Genomic DNA, 20487 nt, shown 5'->3' on the forward strand with positions numbered 1-20487 from the left:
CAAAATGTCTCCAGCTCCATCCAGCTTTAACTGACAAGAGCTTGAGGAAAATTATTGCTGCAAATGGTTCCCTCCTGATTGGTGCTGCCTATGGTGGTGGGTGGGGCAGGAGCTAGTGGTAGTCAAGCAGAGGCAGAAATGGCAACAGGGCCCTAATTATGTCCCTTGACCCCAGCTGCCAGAACACAGATCTGCCTAAAACTTGGGATGGGCATCAAGTCAACACTAAGTTGGTACAACTATCCATCACTTCTTGATTTTGGTTCCGTTACTGTCTTGTTTTTTGTTTCAATGGTGCACACAGGCCGTCGACATTGTAGCTGAGCTAACTTTATTGATAATACAGTTTCCTAACATGAACATAGAATTCAGTTACTTCAATCTAAACAGGTTCCAACATCTGCTACCTGACCTTCAACCTCCATGTCAGGTGACCCCATATCTTGTACAGAGTACCATACAGTATCTAAAACTGCAGTCCACAGCCATATTCAGCTCTTATCATGACATTTCCCTTTTTTAAAAATAACTTTCATACAAGTGAAGTACACAAAGTCTCATATCTATTCTTTCTCACTTTGTTTTGATCAGTCCTTTTTGTCTTTTATACAGCTACATCACTTTGGTTTTTTTCACAATTCTTCCACTGGATGTTCTGAATGGTGACAGAGGTAATTTTGAAGGACAAGGGGCCTTTTCTAGCTCTGTATCACTATCAACCCTTGGATAGTTTTCAGGACCCCCAGGCTTCGTCTGGTTATCTGTTGCTTCATTGGTACATCCTGGTTTTTGATCTTCAACTACAATTTCTGGTTCAGAACAGGGTTGTGTTTCATTTGTTTTCTGGTTTCTCCTGTACTGTTGCCTGTTTGGACTCTGCATAATATAAGACCTTGGTTCTCCTGTAATTCCTGTGACATTCATGCTGAATCCTCACCGTCTCTCCCATGTTCAGGTCAGACAGAGGTCGGGCGCCTCGATCAAAATAATGTTTCTGCTTCTGCTGTCTCAGTTTGAGCAGGCCCTGAAGGCTGTAGCTCACTAGCTGTGGGAGTAACAGTTGGGACACAGATGGAAGCTTAGTTATTAGTCTTCTCCCCATCAGGAGCAATGCTGGAGATGATCCAATGCCCTCTAATGGTGTATTCCTGAAATCCAGGATTTCATGGATTTCAGCAAAGCCTTTGACAAGGTCCCACATGGGAGACCTATAAAGAAGGCAAAGGCACATGGGATACAGGGTAATTTGATAAGGTGGATTCAGAATTGGCTTAGTTGTAGGAGACAGAGGGTGATGACAGAAGAATGCTTCAGTGACTGGAAGCCAGTGTCCAGTGGCGTACCACAGGGATCTGTGCTCGGTCCCCTGCTATTCGTCATTTACATAAACAACATAGATGACTATGTGGGGGCTAGGATTAGTAAGTTTGCAGATGACACAAGGATTGGCCAGGTGGTTAACAGTGAGGTTGTGTGTCTTGGGCTACAGGAAGATATAGATGGGATGGTCAAATGGGCAGATAAGTGACTGCTGGAATTTAACCCTGAAAAGTGTGAGGTGATACACTTTGGAGTAATTTGACAAGGAAGTATTCAATGAACGGCATGGCACTAGGAAGTTCTGAGGAACAAAGGGACCTTGGCATGTGTGTCCATAGATCTCTGAAGGCGGAGGAGCATGTTAGTGGGGTGGTGAAAAAGGCATATGGGATACTTGCCTTTATCAATCGAGGCATAGATTACAAAAGTAGGGAGGTCAAGTTGGAGTTGTATAGAACCTTGGTGAGGCCACAGCTGAAGTACTGTGTGCAGTTCTGGTCGCCACATTATAGGAAGGATGTGATTGCACTGGAGGGGGTGCAGAGGAGATTCACCAGGATGTTGCCTGGGATGAAACATTTAAAATATGAAGAGAGTTGGATAGACTTGGGTTGTTTTCATTGGAGCAGAGAAGACTGAGGGGCGACCTGATTGAGGTGTACAAGGTTATGAGGGGCATGGACAGGGTGGATAGGGAGCAGCTGTTCCCCTTAGTTGAAGGGTCAGTCACAAGGGGGCATATGTTCAAGGTGAGGGGCAGGAGGTTTAGGGTGGATGTGAGGAAAAACATTTTTACCGAGAGGGTGGTGACGGTCTGGAGTGCACTGCCTGGGAGGGTGGTGGAGGCGGGTTGCCTCACATCCTTTAAAAAATCCCTGGATGAGCACTTGGCACATCATAACATTCAAGGCTATGGGCCAAGTGTTGGTAAATGTGATTAGGTAGGTCAGGTGTTTCTCACGTGTCGGTGCAGACTCGATGGGCCGAATGGCCTCTTCTGCACTCTGGTTAAGTGAGATTCAGCAGAGTCAGACAGGGGTCCCTTCCGTCCACCTTTGCCTTCTTCAACAGGTGTTTTAAGGTCTGCATGGTACATTCCACCATTCCGGTGGATTGTGGATATTTGGGACTTGAAGTAAATGTGGCAAAGCTCTCAGTCCTGTGCAAATTTGTGAAACTCAGTGCCTGAGAATTGTGAACCGTTGTCTGAGATGAGCACATCAGGTATGCTGTGGTGAGCAAAAATTGATTTTAAATGACTTATTACAGTGATGGTCTTACTATCATTTCTCAGCAGCACAGACTCAAGAAACCTTGAGTAATAATTTACTATTAGCAGGTACTCACTGTTGTCAAATGTGAACAAGTCCACTCCAAATTTCTGCCACGGCCTCTCTGGAACATTGTGTGGTTGAAGTGGTTCTTTTTGTTGTGGTTTACTGTACTTTTGGCACACTGCACATACTTTCACCATTTCACTGATTTGTGCTCCCATTCCAGGCCGATACATTGCATCTCGAGCTCTTCTCCTGCATGTTTCTATGCCAAGGTGACTTTCATGTATGCACTATAGCATTTCTTTCCTCAGTGTTGCAGGAATTGTGATATTTTCTCCCTTGAAAAGGATTCCTTCTGGTACATTAAGTTCTTCATGAAAGTTCCAGTACTTTTGTACAGCAGAAGGGGCTACTGATGTGTGGGCCAGCCAGTTTGCACAAACTGCTGCAGTTTTCTCAGGGTGGTGTCATTCTTGGTGGCTTCCCTGATCTCATCTTGTTTGGTTACATTAACCAGTAAGTTCTTTGTCAGCATGTGAACCTATGCTTCCATTTCTTTATCCGCTTCCTCCATGATGGGTAGGTATGCACATGACAGGGTTTCTGCAATGTACATTTCCTTGCCCGGTTTGTAACTAACTCTGACCTGGTACTTCTGCAGGTGCATTAGTAATCTTTGGATTCTTGGTGGGGCTTTTTAAGTATAGCTTCCAAAGGCTTATGATCAGACTCTACCTCCATGTCTTGCCATAGACAAACTGGTGGAAGCGTTCCAGGCCAAACACAATTGCTAGCATTTCTTTCTCTATTTGGGCATACCGCTGCAGTGTTTCAGTCGTTGCCTTTGAAGCATATACCACTGGTGCCTCATTTTGCAAGATTTCAGCTCCCAGGCCAGTCTTTGAAGCATCCACTGAGATCTTGACTGGCTGCTTGACATCATAATACTTTAACACTGGTGCCTGGATCAGTGTTCTCTTCAGACTGGTCAATGCTTCCTGGTGACTTTGTTCCCAGTGCCATTCCACACCATTTTGTAGAAGTTCTCTGAGAGTTGCCGTCAGGTCTGACATGTTTGGAATGAATTTCCCAAGATAGGTCACCATTCCCAAAAACCTCTCCAAGTCTTTCTTACATTCTGGGGGTGGTATGTTCATGACTGCTTTGATTTTACTTAGGTCTGGCTTCAGTCCCTCACTTGTTAGCACATGTCCCAAGTACTTGATTTTATGAAGACCTATTTTGCACCTTTCCTTCTTCAACTTGAGGTTCCTTTCTCTAGTTCTGGCCACCTGCCTCAGTCTGTGGTCATGTTCTTTTTGTGAGGCTTCCCAGACCAGAACATTGTCAATATAGGTTTCCATGCCCTCTAACCCTTCAAACAGCTGCTCTACTGTTCTGTGGAACACCTCCGGAGCTGAATTAATACCAAAAGGCAGGTGTAAAAACCTATATCGCCATATGGTGTGTTGAAGGTACAAAGATGGGAGCTGCGTTCATCCAGCTTACACATGATCCCTTCTACTGTGGGCAGCTAGTAATGGTCTCTTTGTACTGCCTGGTTTAGGTCTCTGGGATCCAGACGGTCTTGCAAATACCCATCTGATTTTTCTACAGTTACAATTGGGATTAACCCACTTTGTCGGTTCTTCAGTTTTCTTGATGATGTCAAGTTTCTCTATTCTGTCCAACTCTGCTTTCAGTCGGTCTCCAGCATTGCTGGTATTTTCCTGGGCGGGTGTATTTTGGGTGTCACAGTTTTGTCAATCTTGATGATGTGCTCTCCTTTTAGGCAACCAATCCCTTGGAACACATCTTTATACTCACTCAGGATGTCATCAGTGGTGACAGTTATTATTCTCTTGATTAGCTTCAGATTTTCACAAGCTTTGATTCCAAGAATGGGTTTTGGATCAGTTTTCACCATTATGAATGGAAGTGCTTGAGACTGATTTTTGTAGTTCACTTTAGGTGTGCACTTGCCTTCTACTGCAATGTTTTCACCTATATAAGTAGCCAGCTTCACTTTTTTTTTAGTTAGCTGTTTTTCTTCGCTTATCTCACAATACAGGCTTATGGGAATGACATTTGCTTGTGCACCTGTGTCTAACTTGAAATTCACCATCATGTTGGCGATTTTTAAATCAACCTTCCATTCATCTTCTTTGGGATTTGTTGTTACTGCACCAATAAAAAGAGTTCAGTTTCAGTGCCTGTGTCAATCATGTGCACTTTCTTTGGATTTACACATCTTAGCGAAGTGATTTAGTTTATCACAGTTCTTACACTATTTTCCCTGGGCTGGACAACTATGTGGTAAATGCCCTGTTCTGCATTGGCTGCATTTAAATGTTTTAATAGTTTTGTTCCTTTTACGTTCAGGCTGTCTATTTATTCTTTCCCGGGGCTGTTTCTGTTTAACTGCATTTAACACTTGATCATGTGCAGCTTATCACCTTCTGTCATCTGTTTAATCTGGCATTTTGTTGTCTCTTCCGCTCTGCAGATATTTATTGCTTTCTCCAGCATGAGATCAACTCCTCTCAAAAGCCGTTGTCTCAGAGTGTCATTTGCAATCCCACAAATTATTATTCTTGGATGAGTGATTCTTCAAGCTCTCCAAATTCACACAATGTAGCTAGTTTTCTCAGCGCAGTTACATACTGACTAAAGTTGTCACTGCCTTGTGTGCATGTAAAAAATCAGTATCCTTTAATACATGATGTGGTAGGCTCTGAATTTTTCCATTATTTCTTTCAAGTCATTTCATTTCTCATCACTTTCAAACGTGAATGTGTTATAGATTTCAAGGGTTCCTTCCCCTGCTGCATGAAGAAAGATGGAAGACTGTACCTGAGGATTGTTTTTATCACTACCCATCATGTGAGATGCAGTCCAAATCGCTGCCGGAACCTTCTGCAGTATTCTGCAAGATTTCCCTCCAAACTGAGCTCTGTCGGTGGTTTCAGAACCTTCATGGTGCGTCTAGTTTACTTCTGACACCATGTCTCGTTTTTTGTTTCAATGGTGCACACAGGCCGTCAACATTGTGGCTGAGCTAACTTTATTGATAACACATTTTCATAACAGGAACACATATCTTCCAACACGTGCTATCTGACCTTCAACTCCCAGGCCAGGTAATCCCATATCTAGTAGAAGAGTACTATATAGTATCTAATACTGGAGTCCACAATCAGCTATTATCATGACAGTTAATATTCTATTTTTCATTGCAAATGGAGAAGTATTGACACAAAAGTCAGAGTAACATAGGGAAGAATTTTCCCCCCCATCAGGGGTGTGGAGTGCAGGAGCGGGCATGGGCAGGCCGCCATTTTAAGTGGGCAGGCCTTGATGTCTGCCAGGAAGTGCTATGCGCTCCCGGTGTGGGTGGGTGGGGGGTACCCTCAGCTGGGAGTGCGCTCTTTTGCACATGTGCACCAAAGAGCACACTGATATCTCTGAGGCTAAGTGTGGCCTCAGGGAGATTGGCTCAGAATTAAAAAACTTTGAAGGTAAATGTTTAGAAAATTTCCCTAACATGTCCCCTCATATAACACTGTCACATGAGTTGGGACATGTCCATCACTTTAACTCAAACCTTGAAACATTTAAAAACCCTTACGAAACCTCATCCCACTCATGGATGAGGTTTCATGCTTTTTCTTAAGCCTGCCATGGCTCCCGGCCTGCCTACCAATCCAAAGGTTGGACGGGCAGCCCTGTCAATGACCTCAGTTGATTTATTAATGGCCTCAATAGACCGCTGACAAATCGGTGGGCGGACAGCTGATTCAGCTGCATCCCCGATGACCTCAAAATGGAAATGGCGCGGGGTGACGTGGGGAGTTCCACCCGACATCATCCCCCACCCCCACCCCACTCACCAACCTAAAGATCCTGCCCATAAGTAATTCAAAGTGATAAGAGTACCCACATGTTAAAATGGTAACACCATTACAATAAATGATATGGTCCAGCAGAGCTCCAGTTAGTTGCGGAACAACAGGAAAGGATTTCACATTGGATTAGTATGTTGAACAGCGTTTGCTCTCTCGTTCGTTATTGAAATGTAATCATTGTGGTTAAAGTTACTCTGTGCTTTACTGTAAACAGTGCTCAGGGAATGTAAAGGTGTTTCACTCACAGTAACCACAATCAAAACCAGGTCAGTTCCAAAATGCAGTGACTCATTTTCTGACAGGTTTATCAGACAGTAAACAGTTGAGTGAGTTGATGCTGACCCTGTCACCAAAGAGTTATATTACGATCAGTAGCAGAAAGGACAAGGTTATTCAGTGGAGAAACCTATAGAATGGTTACAGCACTGAAGGAGACCATTTGGCCCATTGTGTTCATGCCAGCTCTCAACTAAAGCAACTTACCTAGTCTCTGCACCCTCACCTTTTCCCCCTTAGCCCTGCAAATTTGTTCCCCTCAGTTAATTGTCCAATACTCTTTTGGAGACCTCGATACTACACTGCATTCCAGATCCTAACCACTTGCTATGTAAAAAATGTTTCTCCTTTTTTAAAAATTTCATTCATAGGATGTGAGCTTCGCTGGCTGGGCCAGCATTTATTGCCCATCCCTAGTTGCCCTTTGAAAAGGTGGTGGTGAGCTGCCATCTTGAACCCTGCAATCCATGTGGTGTAGGTACATCCACAGAGCTATTAGGGAGTTCCAGGATTTTGACCCAGCGACAGGGAGGGAACAGTGATATGTTTACAAGTCAGGATGGTGAGTGACTTGGAGGGGAACTTCCAGGTGGTGGTGTTGCCATCTATCTGCTGCCCTTGTCCTTCTAGATGGTCGTGGTCATGGGTTTGGAAGGTGCTGTCGAAGGAGCTTTGGTGAGTTCCTGCATTGCATCTTGTAGATGTACACACTGCTGCTACTGTGAGTCGGTGGTGGAGGAAGTGAATGTTTGTGGATGGGGTGCCAATCAGTTGGGCTGCTTTGACCTGGATGGTGTCAAGCTTCTTGAGTGTTGTGGGAGCTGCACTCATCCAGACTAGTGGCCCAGGCCATTCCCAAGGGTGGAGCGGAGCTGTGACTGGCAGGTTTTACTGCAGTTGGCACCATTGGCAGTGCCTAACCAGGTTTTCAATATCAGTGATGATTCCAGGCCACTACACATAGCTCCTGGCTAACATTTTCATTTCTGAGATACCAGGGTGGCCACTGTGCAGTTCTATCAGGAGTAGCTCCCTGCCTGATACAGTAATGACCATTCACCATGCCCATAGCACAATACCAACTTGACAACTAAGCTCATGTTTACGGATGGAGTAGGGTTTCATGTCCTCTGAAATTGTCTCATTTCCCCATCCCATAAGGATTTTATCTCGCATTCTGGATAACAGTGGATCCTGGCTGGTCCAGGTTTTGATTTGTTTCACACAGGCTGGAAGCATATCCAAAAGGTTAAAGGGCAAGACAATTTCTTGACATGTAATACTTCATCTCAAGGGCAGGCGACTCATGGTGTCCGTATTCGCAATACGTACCCCTGGTTAGTGTTTGAAGGTGTATTCATATGCGGCCAGGATCAATGCCCACTGCTGAATCCTCACAGAAGCTTTTGGTGGAATAGCCTTGTTCCCCTTAAAAAGGCCCAACAGCAGCTTGTGGTCTGAAACAATAGTGAAACGTCTCCCATGTCGATATTGATGGAACCTTTTGACAGTGAAAACCATTGATGGGCCCTCTTTTTTGATTTGGGAATAGCCTCTTTCAGCTATTGATAGGACATGTGCCAAGAACACTATCGGCCTTTCCGAGCCGTCAGCCATCTCCTGAGACAACACTGCCCCAACGCCAGGTGGAGAGGTGTCACACATCAGTATTAGTTCCTTCGATAGGTCGAAGTGTACAAGTAGGTTTAAAGACTGCAGCAATTGTTTCACCTTGTTGAAAGCTGTTTCCTGAGGAGTTCCACAAGACCAGCGGTGGTGCTTCTTTAGTAGGGCGTGTAAGGGACAGTGGATAGATTTGGCAAAAAGCAGCCCATAATAATTGACCATTTCTAGAAACGATTTAAGTTCAGACACGTTCATGGGGGAAGGTGCTTCTTTTATGGTCCTGACTTTCTCCTTGACAGGGTGTAACCCTTCAGCATTGATCCTGTGTCCCAGGTAAGTCACCTCCTTGGGTTGAAAAGTGCACTTTTCTTTCTTGAAGCAGACTCCAGCCTCCTGAAATCTTTTTAGCACCTCTTCTAAACTTGCCAGATGTTTGGCCCCTGTGGCCCCAGTGATGAGTATATCATCTAGGTGTACCACAACCTGTGGCAGCCCCTGTCCTAGGCTCTCCATTGTGCATTGGAGTATTGCACATGCTGATGAGACACCAAAATGCAGACGCATGTACTGAAAAAGGCCTTTGAGAGTGTTTGTCGTGACATATCCTTGGGAACGGTCATCCAACTCAAGCTGTTGGTGGGTGTCGCTCATGTCCAGCTTCATACATGACTGGTTCCTGGCCAGTTTTGCGTAAAGAGCTTCGATTCACGGAAGAGGATACTTGTTCAGCTTTGCAGCCTGATTGACGGTTTGTTTGTAATCACCGCAAATGAGGATAGTCTTGTCAGGCTTGAAACTGGGACAATGGTTGCAGCCCATTCCGAAAATTAAACCAGCTGAATAATACCAGTTCTTCTAACCTCTTTAATTCAACCTCCACTTTCTCACGCAGGGCATATGGTACCAGTCTAGCTCTGAAAAATCTGGGAATGGCTTTCAGATCCACATAGATTTTAGCCTGTAAGCCTTTAAATTTTGCCTAACTCGTCACGCAAGACACGGTTCACATTTTCTTAACAATTCTGACAATCCCTCTGTCCTCATCTGGAAAACGTCAGACCAATTTAGCTTTATTTTCTTGAGCCAGTCACACCCCAGGGGCTTGGTCCTTCACTACTACATAGTAGCTGGGCAACTGCTGTCCATAGCCTACAGGTACAATGGTGGCACCCCTCACCTTTACTTCTTCTCTGGCCTATGTTTTCAGCTTGGCTGAAGAATTTAAAAGGTTGGGCACCCCCTCTCAAATACTGGAATATGTGCTCACCCATCACCGTGACTGATGCACCTCTATCTATTTCCATATTTAGAGGCTTCCAATTTACACATTACATTTCCCATTTTCCCCTCCAAGTCACTCACCATGCTGACATGGAAATATGGACTCATTTGGCAGCCAGGTATGGAGCTCCATGGAAGCAATCCGCCCACACCCTACCCCATTTCTCCACGGCAGTCAGCCTCACAATTGCCTGTGCCACCAATCCCCCAGCGATCGAGCTGACCTCCTTCCTCCTCTCACTGTTGTGAAAAGTACATGGGATGTCTGTCAGCCTCATGGAAAGCTGACAGTAGTTCAATCATTCTCCTTTTCAATGATGGCCCCCAGGGTTCAGCATCTGTGTTCAGCTGAGCAGAGCTTGGGGAAGATTGCATCTCCTGATTTCCATGTACCCTGGCTGTTTGGGCTCACTTGTGAACTGTGAATCACCAGGTGAGAACTCAACTAACTCTTCAACTGGGTCCACTGCAGTGCAAGTATCTGTATGGCTGTACATCCTGTGTACTGCACCCTCAGAAGGGATGAAGCCCTCCAAGGAATCAATCTCGTGCACCTCCACTGACTACGAGTGGAGGCCCTGGAAGACAAAAGACAGAGATATGATGCAGTCCTGGCAAAGTAACAATAGGTCTTCTCAGTTTAGTCACCGATGAAATAAAGATAGAATGTTACACAGGATATATGGCACAGAAACAGACCATTCGGCCCAACCAATCCATGCTGGGGTTTATGTTCCATTCAAGCCTTGTATCAGAGACATTTTAATTCTGTCATCAGCCATTTGAGAGTTCCCTGTTCTGAACACAGATGTGACATATTTCTCCATGGCAACTTACTTTATCTCTGTTAGCTGTACAATTTGTGGCTGCTCAACTCCAGTCATCTCCCTGGCCCTCACATTTTGTGCCCTCTTCTCCTGAAAGTTGTGAAAGACCAAACTTATAACTGACTGAAGATCACATTTTCACCTGAAATTCAGTGGGGGTGACTATCAGGCCAATACATCACATTGCATTAGCACTGGGTTGAGTAACAGTGGTAGATAGGTACATGGGTAGGCGAGGAAGTAGCTAGAAGGTGCAGGATGGGCAGTGCTGAAACTCAAGTGGATGCGAGAACTGATGTGATGAAGTAAATTGGAGGTTGCATGGGATTGCATCACAGGATGTAGATGAACCATCAAATGTGCTCAATTTTCCCAATAGTCATTAAACTGCATGCACAATCAGGGCACAATGTTCCTGCTCCTCACCCCCTCATGGTGACAGCACTTTTCACCATTTCTGATGAAAATTATGTTCTTCCTGCTCCTGACTGCACGCAGTCATTCCACCACATTAAACATTCACTCCCTCCACCACCGACGCACAGTAGCAGCAGTGTATACCATCTACAAGATGCACTGCAGCAACTCATCAAGGCTCCTTCAACAGCATCTTTCAAACCCGTGGTCTCTACCTCATAGAAGGACAAGGGCAGCAGATGGAAGGGAACACTACAACCTGCAAGTTCCCCTCCAAGCCACACACCACCCTGACTTGGAACTATATCACCATTCCTTCACTGTTGCTGGGTCAAAATCCCGGAACTCCCATCCTAACAGCACTGTGGGTGTACCTACACCACATGGACTGCAACGGTTCAAGGCAGCAGCTCACCACCACCTTTTCAAAGGGCAACTAGATCACTTTTGTCTCACTTTTAATGGGCTAATCCACATCTGTTTTTGATCATGCAAAAAAATCTTCAAAACATAGAAATCATAGCACAGAACCAAGCCATTTGACACAACTGGTCTATGCTAATGTTAATGCTACACATGAGCCTCCACACACTCCATTTTATCTCACCCTCCCTGCATATCCTTCTATTCCTTTCTCCCTCATGTGCCTATCTGGCTTCAAATCACTTGCTTGTTTCTAAATTCCTTTTGTGCGAAAGGGAATAAAATCTTTTTGGCTTTCTTCAATGTATTTTTTTTAATTGCTGCCTTAAGCACAGTAACAGTCTTTGTAAAGAATTTACAGCTCAATCACAGATGAGGGTGACAGGCTGAGCTTGGGGTGTTAGTTTTTATCCTTTCATGGGATGTCATCATCACCGGCAACACCATATCGCTGTCCATCCCCAATAACCCTCGAGAATGTGGGTATTGAGCCATTGTAGTCCATGTAGTGTAGGTACACCCACAGTGTTGTCCTGAAAGGAGTTCCAGGATTTTGGCCCAGCAGTGAAGGAGTGGGGATATATGTCCAAGTCAGAATGGTGTGTTTTGCTTCATGTCATCTCACACATGTTTTTTTTCCCCTTCGGGGAAGAGTGAGGAAGTGATGGATGGATTAGCAGGCTGCTTATCGACCTGTTTGAACCACTCCTTCTGTGGCCAGTAAGTTCCGGAGTTGGACTTGAACCCAGTGCTTCTGGCTCAGAGGCAGTGACGCTACCTACTGAGCCACAAGACCTTCTGGTGTGTGACTTCATAGAATCATAGAAAGTTTACAGCACAGAAAGAGGCCGCTTGGCCCATCATGTCTGTGCCGGCTGAAAAAGGAGCCTAATCCCACTTTCCAGCATTTGGTCCATAGTCCTGCAGGTTACAGCACTTGAGGTGGATATCCAGACACCTTTTAAATGAGTTGAGGATTTCTGCCTCTACTAACCTTTCAGGCAGTGAGCCCCAGACCTGCACAATCCTCTGGGTGAAAAATATTTTCCTCATCTCCCTTCTAATCTTTTTACCAATCACTTTAAATCTATGCCCCCCTAGTCACTGACCTCTCTGCTAAAGTAAATTGGTCCTTCCCATCCACTCTATCCAGGCCTCACAATTTCATACATCTCAATCAAATCTTCCCTCAGCCTCCTCTGTTCCAAGGAGAACAACCCCAGCCTATCTAATCTTTCCTCATAGCTGCAATTTTCCAGTCCTGGAAACATCCTTGTAAATCTCATCTGTACCCTCTCTAATGCAACTACATCCTTTCTGTAATGAGCTCACCAGAACTGCACACAGTACTCAAGTTGTGGCCTAACTAATGACTTATACAATTCCAGCATAACCCCCCTGCTCTTATATTCTATACCTGGACTAATAAAGGAAAGGGTTCCATATGCCTTCTTAACCACCTTATCAACTTAGAAGGGAATTTGCAGGTAGTGGTGTTTCCATGCATCTACTACTTTTAAGGTGGCCCTTATGGGTCTATGTTCGAGATCCAAATTCTACATTAAAAGAAAAACAAAAATATTTTATCCCCTTTCGCACAAAAGGAAGTTAGCAACAAGCAAGTGATTTTGTTTTGACCTTTACTGAACTCCCTCCAGTTTTCAGTGGCACCAGCTACATCCTCTAAGATCTGAGCAGGGAGGTGAAACGCAAAGCGATGTTACAGAAAAACAGGCTTGCAACAACCTGTATGAGAAAAGCCACATCAAAAATGCCAGCGTTCCTTTTCCTGCCTTGTGTTTAATTGACAGAAATGGTCTTGTCAAACAGGAGGCAAAGGTCTTGTCAAACAAAGGGATTAGATGTGATGTGACATTGAAAATAGCCCTAGGAAAATATTACACAATGAAAATTAATGCAGCACAACTCTCTTTGGAGCTTCATTTTGTTTGATTATTCAACTAACTAATGGATATTGAGTTTGGTTATTTAATCCAAAAGCAAAATACTGCAGATGCTGGAAAACTGAAATAAAGACAGAGAATGCTGGAAATACTCAGTGGGCTCGGCAGCATCTGTGGAGAGAGAAACAGGGTGGCTGGTCTTTCATTTTGGCCTATCCCACTTTTTCTGAATTGCAAATCTCCCACTTGATTCCTCTGAGTGAACCACAAGTAAACCACCAAATAAACTGCAAAATTAAAAAGGAGTAAGCAAGGTTCCAGCACTTTCCAGGTTTTGTTTTGCTTCCAGTTATCCCGGATACATCAGGCTGGATTTAATATAAAATCTAATCAGTTCATGTTTGATACATTGAGCACCCAGTTGTGGCTTCAATTCCTGTAAACCCATTTCGTTTCCAACTCACATCACATTCTTGCGCTTGGATCCCTTTAGGCTGGCTCTTGCAGCTATCAATAGTACCACTTTTCATATCCCATTAGACACTTAAAGTACCCATCTGCAAATACTTTTGATCATGATGATTAGCTTATAAAAACAACTATTTGCTCTCCAATGATTTGGTTGGTAAACGCTTTGTCCAGCAGTGGAACTGAGCATTAAAGCCCAGCAAGGTCCAATCTCTAAGTGAAGCTCGACACAAGCTTGAGAAACAGCATTTTTCTTACCTTTCAACTCAGCAATCTACAGTCCTCTGAACTCAACGTCGAGTTCAACAACTTCAGATCATAACGACTGCCTTCATCTTGTCTTGTTCCATGTGTTTGTTTTCTTTAGTTTTGTTTTGCTGGGTTGTCATGGTCTTGTTACTTTCTTTGTCCCATTCAGGTTTCTTTTAATGTAGCCATTCACACCTCAATTGGACACAATCTTTGTTTCTTTACTATATACATAAGCACTCCCTTTGGATACTGCATCATGAAGTGTTTTGTTATTTAATCTCCCTGCCCTCCACATTATCAATTGCCTTTCACCCTTCCTGCCCCCTCCCCCTTTCTTAGAAATTCTCTCCTCAGTTCTGATGAAAGGTCACTCAACCTGAAACATTAACCCGCTTTCTCTCCACAGACGTTGCTGAGTTTTTCCAGCTTTTTTTGTTTTTCAGATTTCCAGCATCTGCAGTACTTTGCCTTAGTCCTAAGCAATAGGTAAGATCGGAATGGATGGACCATAATGACCCTCATGGTAAACAGCCTGCTGGCACTCACCACCCCCCCCCCCCCAACCCCACCTGAAAGCAGACTTGGGGTAATCAGCTAGCGAAGCGTACCAACAAACCATCTAGGCAATCGAGGGTCAGGCATCATTAGCATCGAGACGCATCCCAGGACAGTTCACCAGCTCCAGGCCACCTCACTAATTCCTGGCCACAACCAGACTGAATAGCCAACACAGTCAGAAATAAAATCTATATTAAATGATTCAGGTTTCAGCTGTGACCTCAACTTTAGCCACAACTCAACTAAGATTGTGATGGAAGGGCACCACTTTTCTGAAGTGGATTGAAAACCCCACACTGCCCCACTTTTCCATGATGCCAAACCAGAATAATGCACAACCCTGTGACTCCCCCGCTTGTTTGAGAAATGCTTTTTTCATGATGACAGTGCTCCTTTAAAGACCATACCATTCCTCAATCTTTCTTATGTCAATAAACAAGCTCAACCTCAGTTCTGAACACCAAGTTCCCTAAACAACATTTGCAAAGTGACTTTACATTATGCTGTGTTCCTCCTTTTTTAATTAGATGCCATATATTCCTCCCTGGGTAGTCTCTTTCTCATCTCTGCATTGGTCATTTCCCCCCTGTCCCTCAATCACTGATTTCACAATGTACAATTACTTCTTGTTCCCATTTACTAGCCTGTGCTATGCTGTGCTGTCTTTTGTTCATTCTCAACTGTATGTGCAAAGTTGCACTTTCTTCCATTTCACAGAAGGACAGTGAGATCTTGTACTTGTTTATCATGTGATTTTACAGAAAGCAATATTTATGCATAGACTTTGCAAAGTGCCAGTTTAGGTGCCATTTCATAACTTTACTCTGGATTATAAAAATACACGGAATATTCCTTGTGTCCACACAAGACTATTTCTTCATTCCTCAGTGACTATGAAGATTCTTCCCTTTGTGTACAGAAGCAATTGCACCTCCCTCCCATTGATTTACACAGGAGAGATTTCCTCATCCCTCTAATTACAGGAAACCTCTCCTCATCTCCTTAATTATGCACAGGAGACATCTCCTTAGGCTGTGCAGTGGAGCTTCACCTCATTCCTCTAGTTTACACAGGAGACATCGCCTTATCCTTTTAATGTACACAGTAAAGTGTCCTCACCTCCTCAGTATACACTGGATAAGCTTTCAGTACATACAGGAGATTCCTTACGCAGCCCTCAGTACATATTCAGGACACCCACCTTTACCCCACTGGAGTACAGATGTGATCCTACTCAGAGCACACAAGCTATCAATCCTCACTCTCTTATCATCGTACACTATGAAAATAGTGAGTTATAGAAAAACATTTTTGCTCCGACCACTCCCAAAAATACACCAGCCAGGGCGAGAATAAAGACAAAAACAGAATCACCTGGAAAAACTCAGCAGGTTTGGCAGCATCGGCGGAGAAGAAAAGAGTTGACGTTTCGAGTCCTCATGACCCTTCGACAGGACTAGGTGAATCCAAGGAAGGGGTGAAATATAAGCTGGTTTAAGGTGCGTGTGGGGTGGGGTGGGGTGGGGGGGGGAGAGAAGTGGAGGGGGTGGTGTGTTTGTAGGGACAAGCAAGCAGTGATAGAAGCAGATCATCAAAAGGGCGAGAATAACCCGGTGGAAGAAACGTCAAAATGACGGTCCTCGCGCGAAAAGCTCATTAGTAGTAAACCGAAAATCTGACTCAATATTTTTCTGTACTCGGTTATGTGGAACTTCCTTAATTTTCCTTATAACGAAGAACGGTTCCTGGCTTCAGGATCAGGACTTACCTGCTGTCCTCCTACATCGCCATAGGCACTAATCCTGGTGCTTTTTCTCACATCGTTTTGTCCCCCACCTAGAACAGTGCTGACCAAACACAGGGAGAACAAGTGTCTACAGATGGAATCCATGAAGCCAAAAATACCATTGGAAGTGCACTGAATCTTCAGGAAAGTGCTCTGGAGTTCAGCGGCGGGAAGATGTAGCTGGATCACAGTAGACTAGACTACAGGCAAGACTCAAGACTAGTTCCTCATGGCTCTGGAATTTGTGGGCAGTTCTGGTACTGCTGAAAACATTCATTGTAACTCTGAAAGCTGAGGAACCTGAACGCCGAGCAATAAGCACAAGTGAGGGAAAAAAATTGGCCACTCCTCCCCCCCCCATCCCGGGCTAAAACTTCTTAAAGGGGCAATGTGCGAGTTAGCTCTGTGACTACTTTAAACATACAGCCTACCAGGAGTCCTCTGAGTAAAATGACATGCAAGTTCACACACACTCCTCAAAATTGACTCCGTTACTGAGGTACAGAGTCTGGGACAAAAGGGACCTGAAACCAGATTACACTTCAGGCAGAAAGCTCAAAATACTTCAATTCGATTTCCTGTGTGGGTGGAGGATGAGTAGGAGCACTTTAAATCCCCCCTCCCCCTTAATTGTAGGTTCCCCTTCCTCTTATGCTACCTATCTTTAATTGATCGGTTTAGCCTAATACCTAGTAGCACTGACAGTGACGTGCAGCCTGATCGAAAGCAGCCACAAATACTCTTTCGCAACTGGCTGATTAAAAGGTGCCTGTGGGGTACGCACGAAAAGAAACAGTTCCTTCCCCCCCCCACTTACCCTGCGGAGAAATAATGCTAATTCTGCTTGGCACTTCTCTGTCCAACAGACCGCGGGTCAGGAGCTGAAGGGAACCGGTGTATGTGTGAGAGTGGAAGTGCGATTGCCTGTGGCTCTTTACTCCCCCACCCACCCACCCACACACACCACACACGCAGGGGACAAGCAGCCTGGTGATGCTGTCTCAATCACTTAGGTGCAGGACCTGGAAAGGAGGCAAATGGGTGTAAACACTTTCAGAACAGGGGAGTGGGAGAGAACAAATATGACCTAAAAAAAAACACAACTTTCAAACCTCAAGGGCAGGATTGAGCCATAGACCACTACAGGAAGTACAGTCACCTCAATGAGTGACTGAGAAAGGGACAGGTTTGCTGAACTGATAAGAAATCAGGTCACCGATTTACTGCTTTGTTAAAAAAAAACGTACAACCATCAAAAGCAAAGCAAGATCATCTTAAATCGTAATACACGTGATATCCTAGCCATGAATAAATGGATCGTGGCAACACAGGTAAGGGTCCAAGCAAGGCAGTGGCTTAAGTGGAATTATCAAAAGCCTATTTAACCAAGAGACCCCGGCTAATGCTCTGGGGACATGGTTCAAATGGCAGGTGGTGGAATTTAAATTCAATTAATTAATAAATCTGGAATTAAAAGCTAGCTCCAATAATAGTGACCATGAAACCACCATCAATTGTCATAAAAATCCATCAGGCTCACTAGTGCCCTTTAGGGGAGGAAATCGACCATCCTTACCTGGTCTACCTACATGTGACTCCAAACCCACAGCAATGTAGTTGACTCTTAACTACCCTCTGAAATGGCCTAGCAAACCACTCAGTTTAAGGGCAATTAGGGATGGGCAACAAATGCTGACCCTGCCAGTGACACCCACATCCCATGAAAGAATAAATGAAAAAAAAAAACAGCTGGGCACAGCAATACTCACCAAATCATACCTGACAGTGTCCCAGACACCATCATCACCATCCTTTGTTGTGGACAGATCGCCCAGCGGTGGCAACACAGTGGTATACATTAGGGAAGGAGTTGCCCTGGGAGTCCTCAAAATTGACTCCGGACCTCATGAAGTCTCATGGCATCAGGTCAAACATGGGCACAGAAACTTTGTGCTGATTACCACCTGTCCACCCCCCCACCAAAACCAACTACTCAATCAATACTCCTCCAATATTAACCCCCCGTTTGGAAGAAGAATTGAGGGTGGCAAGAGCATAGAATGCAATCATGGTGGGGCACTCCAATGTCCCCCACCAAGTGCGGCTCTGTAATACCATTAATAGCCAAGCTGGCCGAGTCCTGAAAGACACAATTGCCAGAGTGGGCCTGTGGCAGGCCATGAGGGAACTAACAAGAAGGAAAAACCTACTTGACCTCATCCTCACCAATCATTGTAATGTTAGTTGTCATTTATCAGCATAAACCTGAACGTTGTCAAGGTCTTGCTGCATATGGGACATAGTCACTTGACTGGCGCCCCATCCATTTGAACATACACTTGCTCCACCAGCAATGTACAGTATGTACCAGTTACAACATGCACTGCCGCAACAGGAGATGGTGGTATATCAGTTCAAATCTCACCATGGCAACTGGTGGAATTTGAATTCAGTTAATAAATCTGGAACTGAAAATTGGCCTCAGTAATGCTGACCATGAAATATCACCGATTGTTGTAAAAAAACTATCTGGTTCACTAATGTCCATTTAGGGAAGGAAATCTGCTCTCCTTACCTGGTCTGGCCTACATGTGACTCCAGACCCATAGCAGTGTGGCTGACTCTTAACTGCCCTCTGAATTGGCTGAGCAAGCCACTCAGTTCAAGGGCAATTAGGGATGGGCAACAAATGCTGGCCTTGCCAGCGATGCCCACATCCAATGAAATAATTTTTTAAAAATTCACCAAGATTCCTTCAACAACATTTTCCAAACCTGTAACCTCTACCACCTAGAAGAACAAGGGCAGCAGGCACATGGGAACATCACCAACTGAAAGTTCCCCTCCATGTCACACACCAACCTGACTATATCGCTGTTTCTTCACTGTCAAAGTTCTAGAACTACCCTCTAACGGCTCTGTGGGCATACCAACACCAGATGGACTGCAGCAATGTGAAAGGGTGGCTCATCACCATCACCTTCTCAAGGGCAATTAGGGATGGGCAATATATGCTGACCTTGCCAGTGAGGCCCACATTACAAAAACTAATTTAAAAAAAAACCTCTCAGAGTCAGGAGCTAACATGAAAGAGTGTGTTTGTGAATGGGGAAGGAATTAGAAGGGGAAGAGTGTTTCTACTATGGGGGGTGTAAGTGACTCTGTGAAAGGGAGACCATCTGTTGGGGTAGCAATTGGAGAAGCACTGATCCAAATAGTCCGTCGAATATGGATAAAGCCAAATGTCAGATTTTTCCTATAATTTTTTAACTTTATTTTTTAATCACGTGAAGTTTGAAATGGTGTTTAAAAGTACCATGTTAAATTTTACATTTCCTGAGGGGTCATATCCCCAGCACCTTTAAAAATGCATGCGATAACGGGTACAGTGAGGTGCCATATGGCAAGGAGCTTGTGTACTAGTAACTCTAATTTTGTTTTCTACTGGTCTGACCTTTCAGATAGGTTGGAAACCATTTCTGACAAGGCATCAGTTTTAATATTCCCAGGGTATTGGAGAATGAACTAAGCTATTAAATTGTGTGTCATTTTACATTTGAGTTCCATAAGTGGAAATGATGACTGATTATTCCCATGTGGGTCATGATGGAAACTTTTAAACAACATTTAAAAGCATGCTTTAAGTAGTTGGAGAAGCAACTTGTAGCTGCACTGAGCTGATTTTAAATTAGACAAAATATGTTTAACATTTTAAAAGTGTGATGCCAAAATGATAAGGTTTCCATCCCTCCATTTACCACAGTTCTTATCACAGTCATCTGGGTTAAATATTACAAACAGACACACTTCTACCAAGGTTTGAAGTACGACCTACTTATCATTGTAATTGTTAAGCTTTCTTAAATGACTGAGTCCAATCTGTGTGCTCATTATAATATTTGAAGTAATAGGTGTTGATAGAAGAGCTCAAAGTGTCTGAAGGAACAAACAAGGTAAACAAAGATAGATTATTTTTATTGATAGGTAAAATGGAGACAAGAGGAGGCATTTCTTGACTTCTTGCTCCCAGAGGGAGCCTCACCACTTGGCTGTATATATTCAAAATTTAGGCAGGGGCTGCAACGATCTACCAACAAACCTTAATTCGATGAAGAACATTAGGATGAAAGTGAGGAAGCAGCAGAGGCTAATGCCACGTCTTGCAGC

General features: G+C 44.2%; 1 protein-coding gene across 1 annotated transcript in view; it reads right to left on the reverse strand.

Moving 5' to 3' along the window:
- Window positions 1–16601, reverse strand: part of LOC121279980 (interleukin-17 receptor E-like) — a 73685-nt gene extending 57084 nt beyond the window's left edge. Inside the window, exon 1 of the mRNA XM_041191600.1 lies at window positions 16303–16601. Within this exon, the coding sequence (XP_041047534.1) occupies window positions 16303–16425 (123 nt within the window). The 5' untranslated portion in view covers window positions 16426–16601. The remainder of the gene's footprint in view (window positions 1–16302) is intronic.
- Window positions 16602–20487: the final 3886 nt, after the last annotated feature.

This window comes from Carcharodon carcharias, chromosome 7, assembly GCF_017639515.1.
Source record: "Carcharodon carcharias isolate sCarCar2 chromosome 7, sCarCar2.pri, whole genome shotgun sequence".
NCBI lineage: Eukaryota > Metazoa > Chordata > Chondrichthyes > Lamniformes > Lamnidae > Carcharodon > Carcharodon carcharias.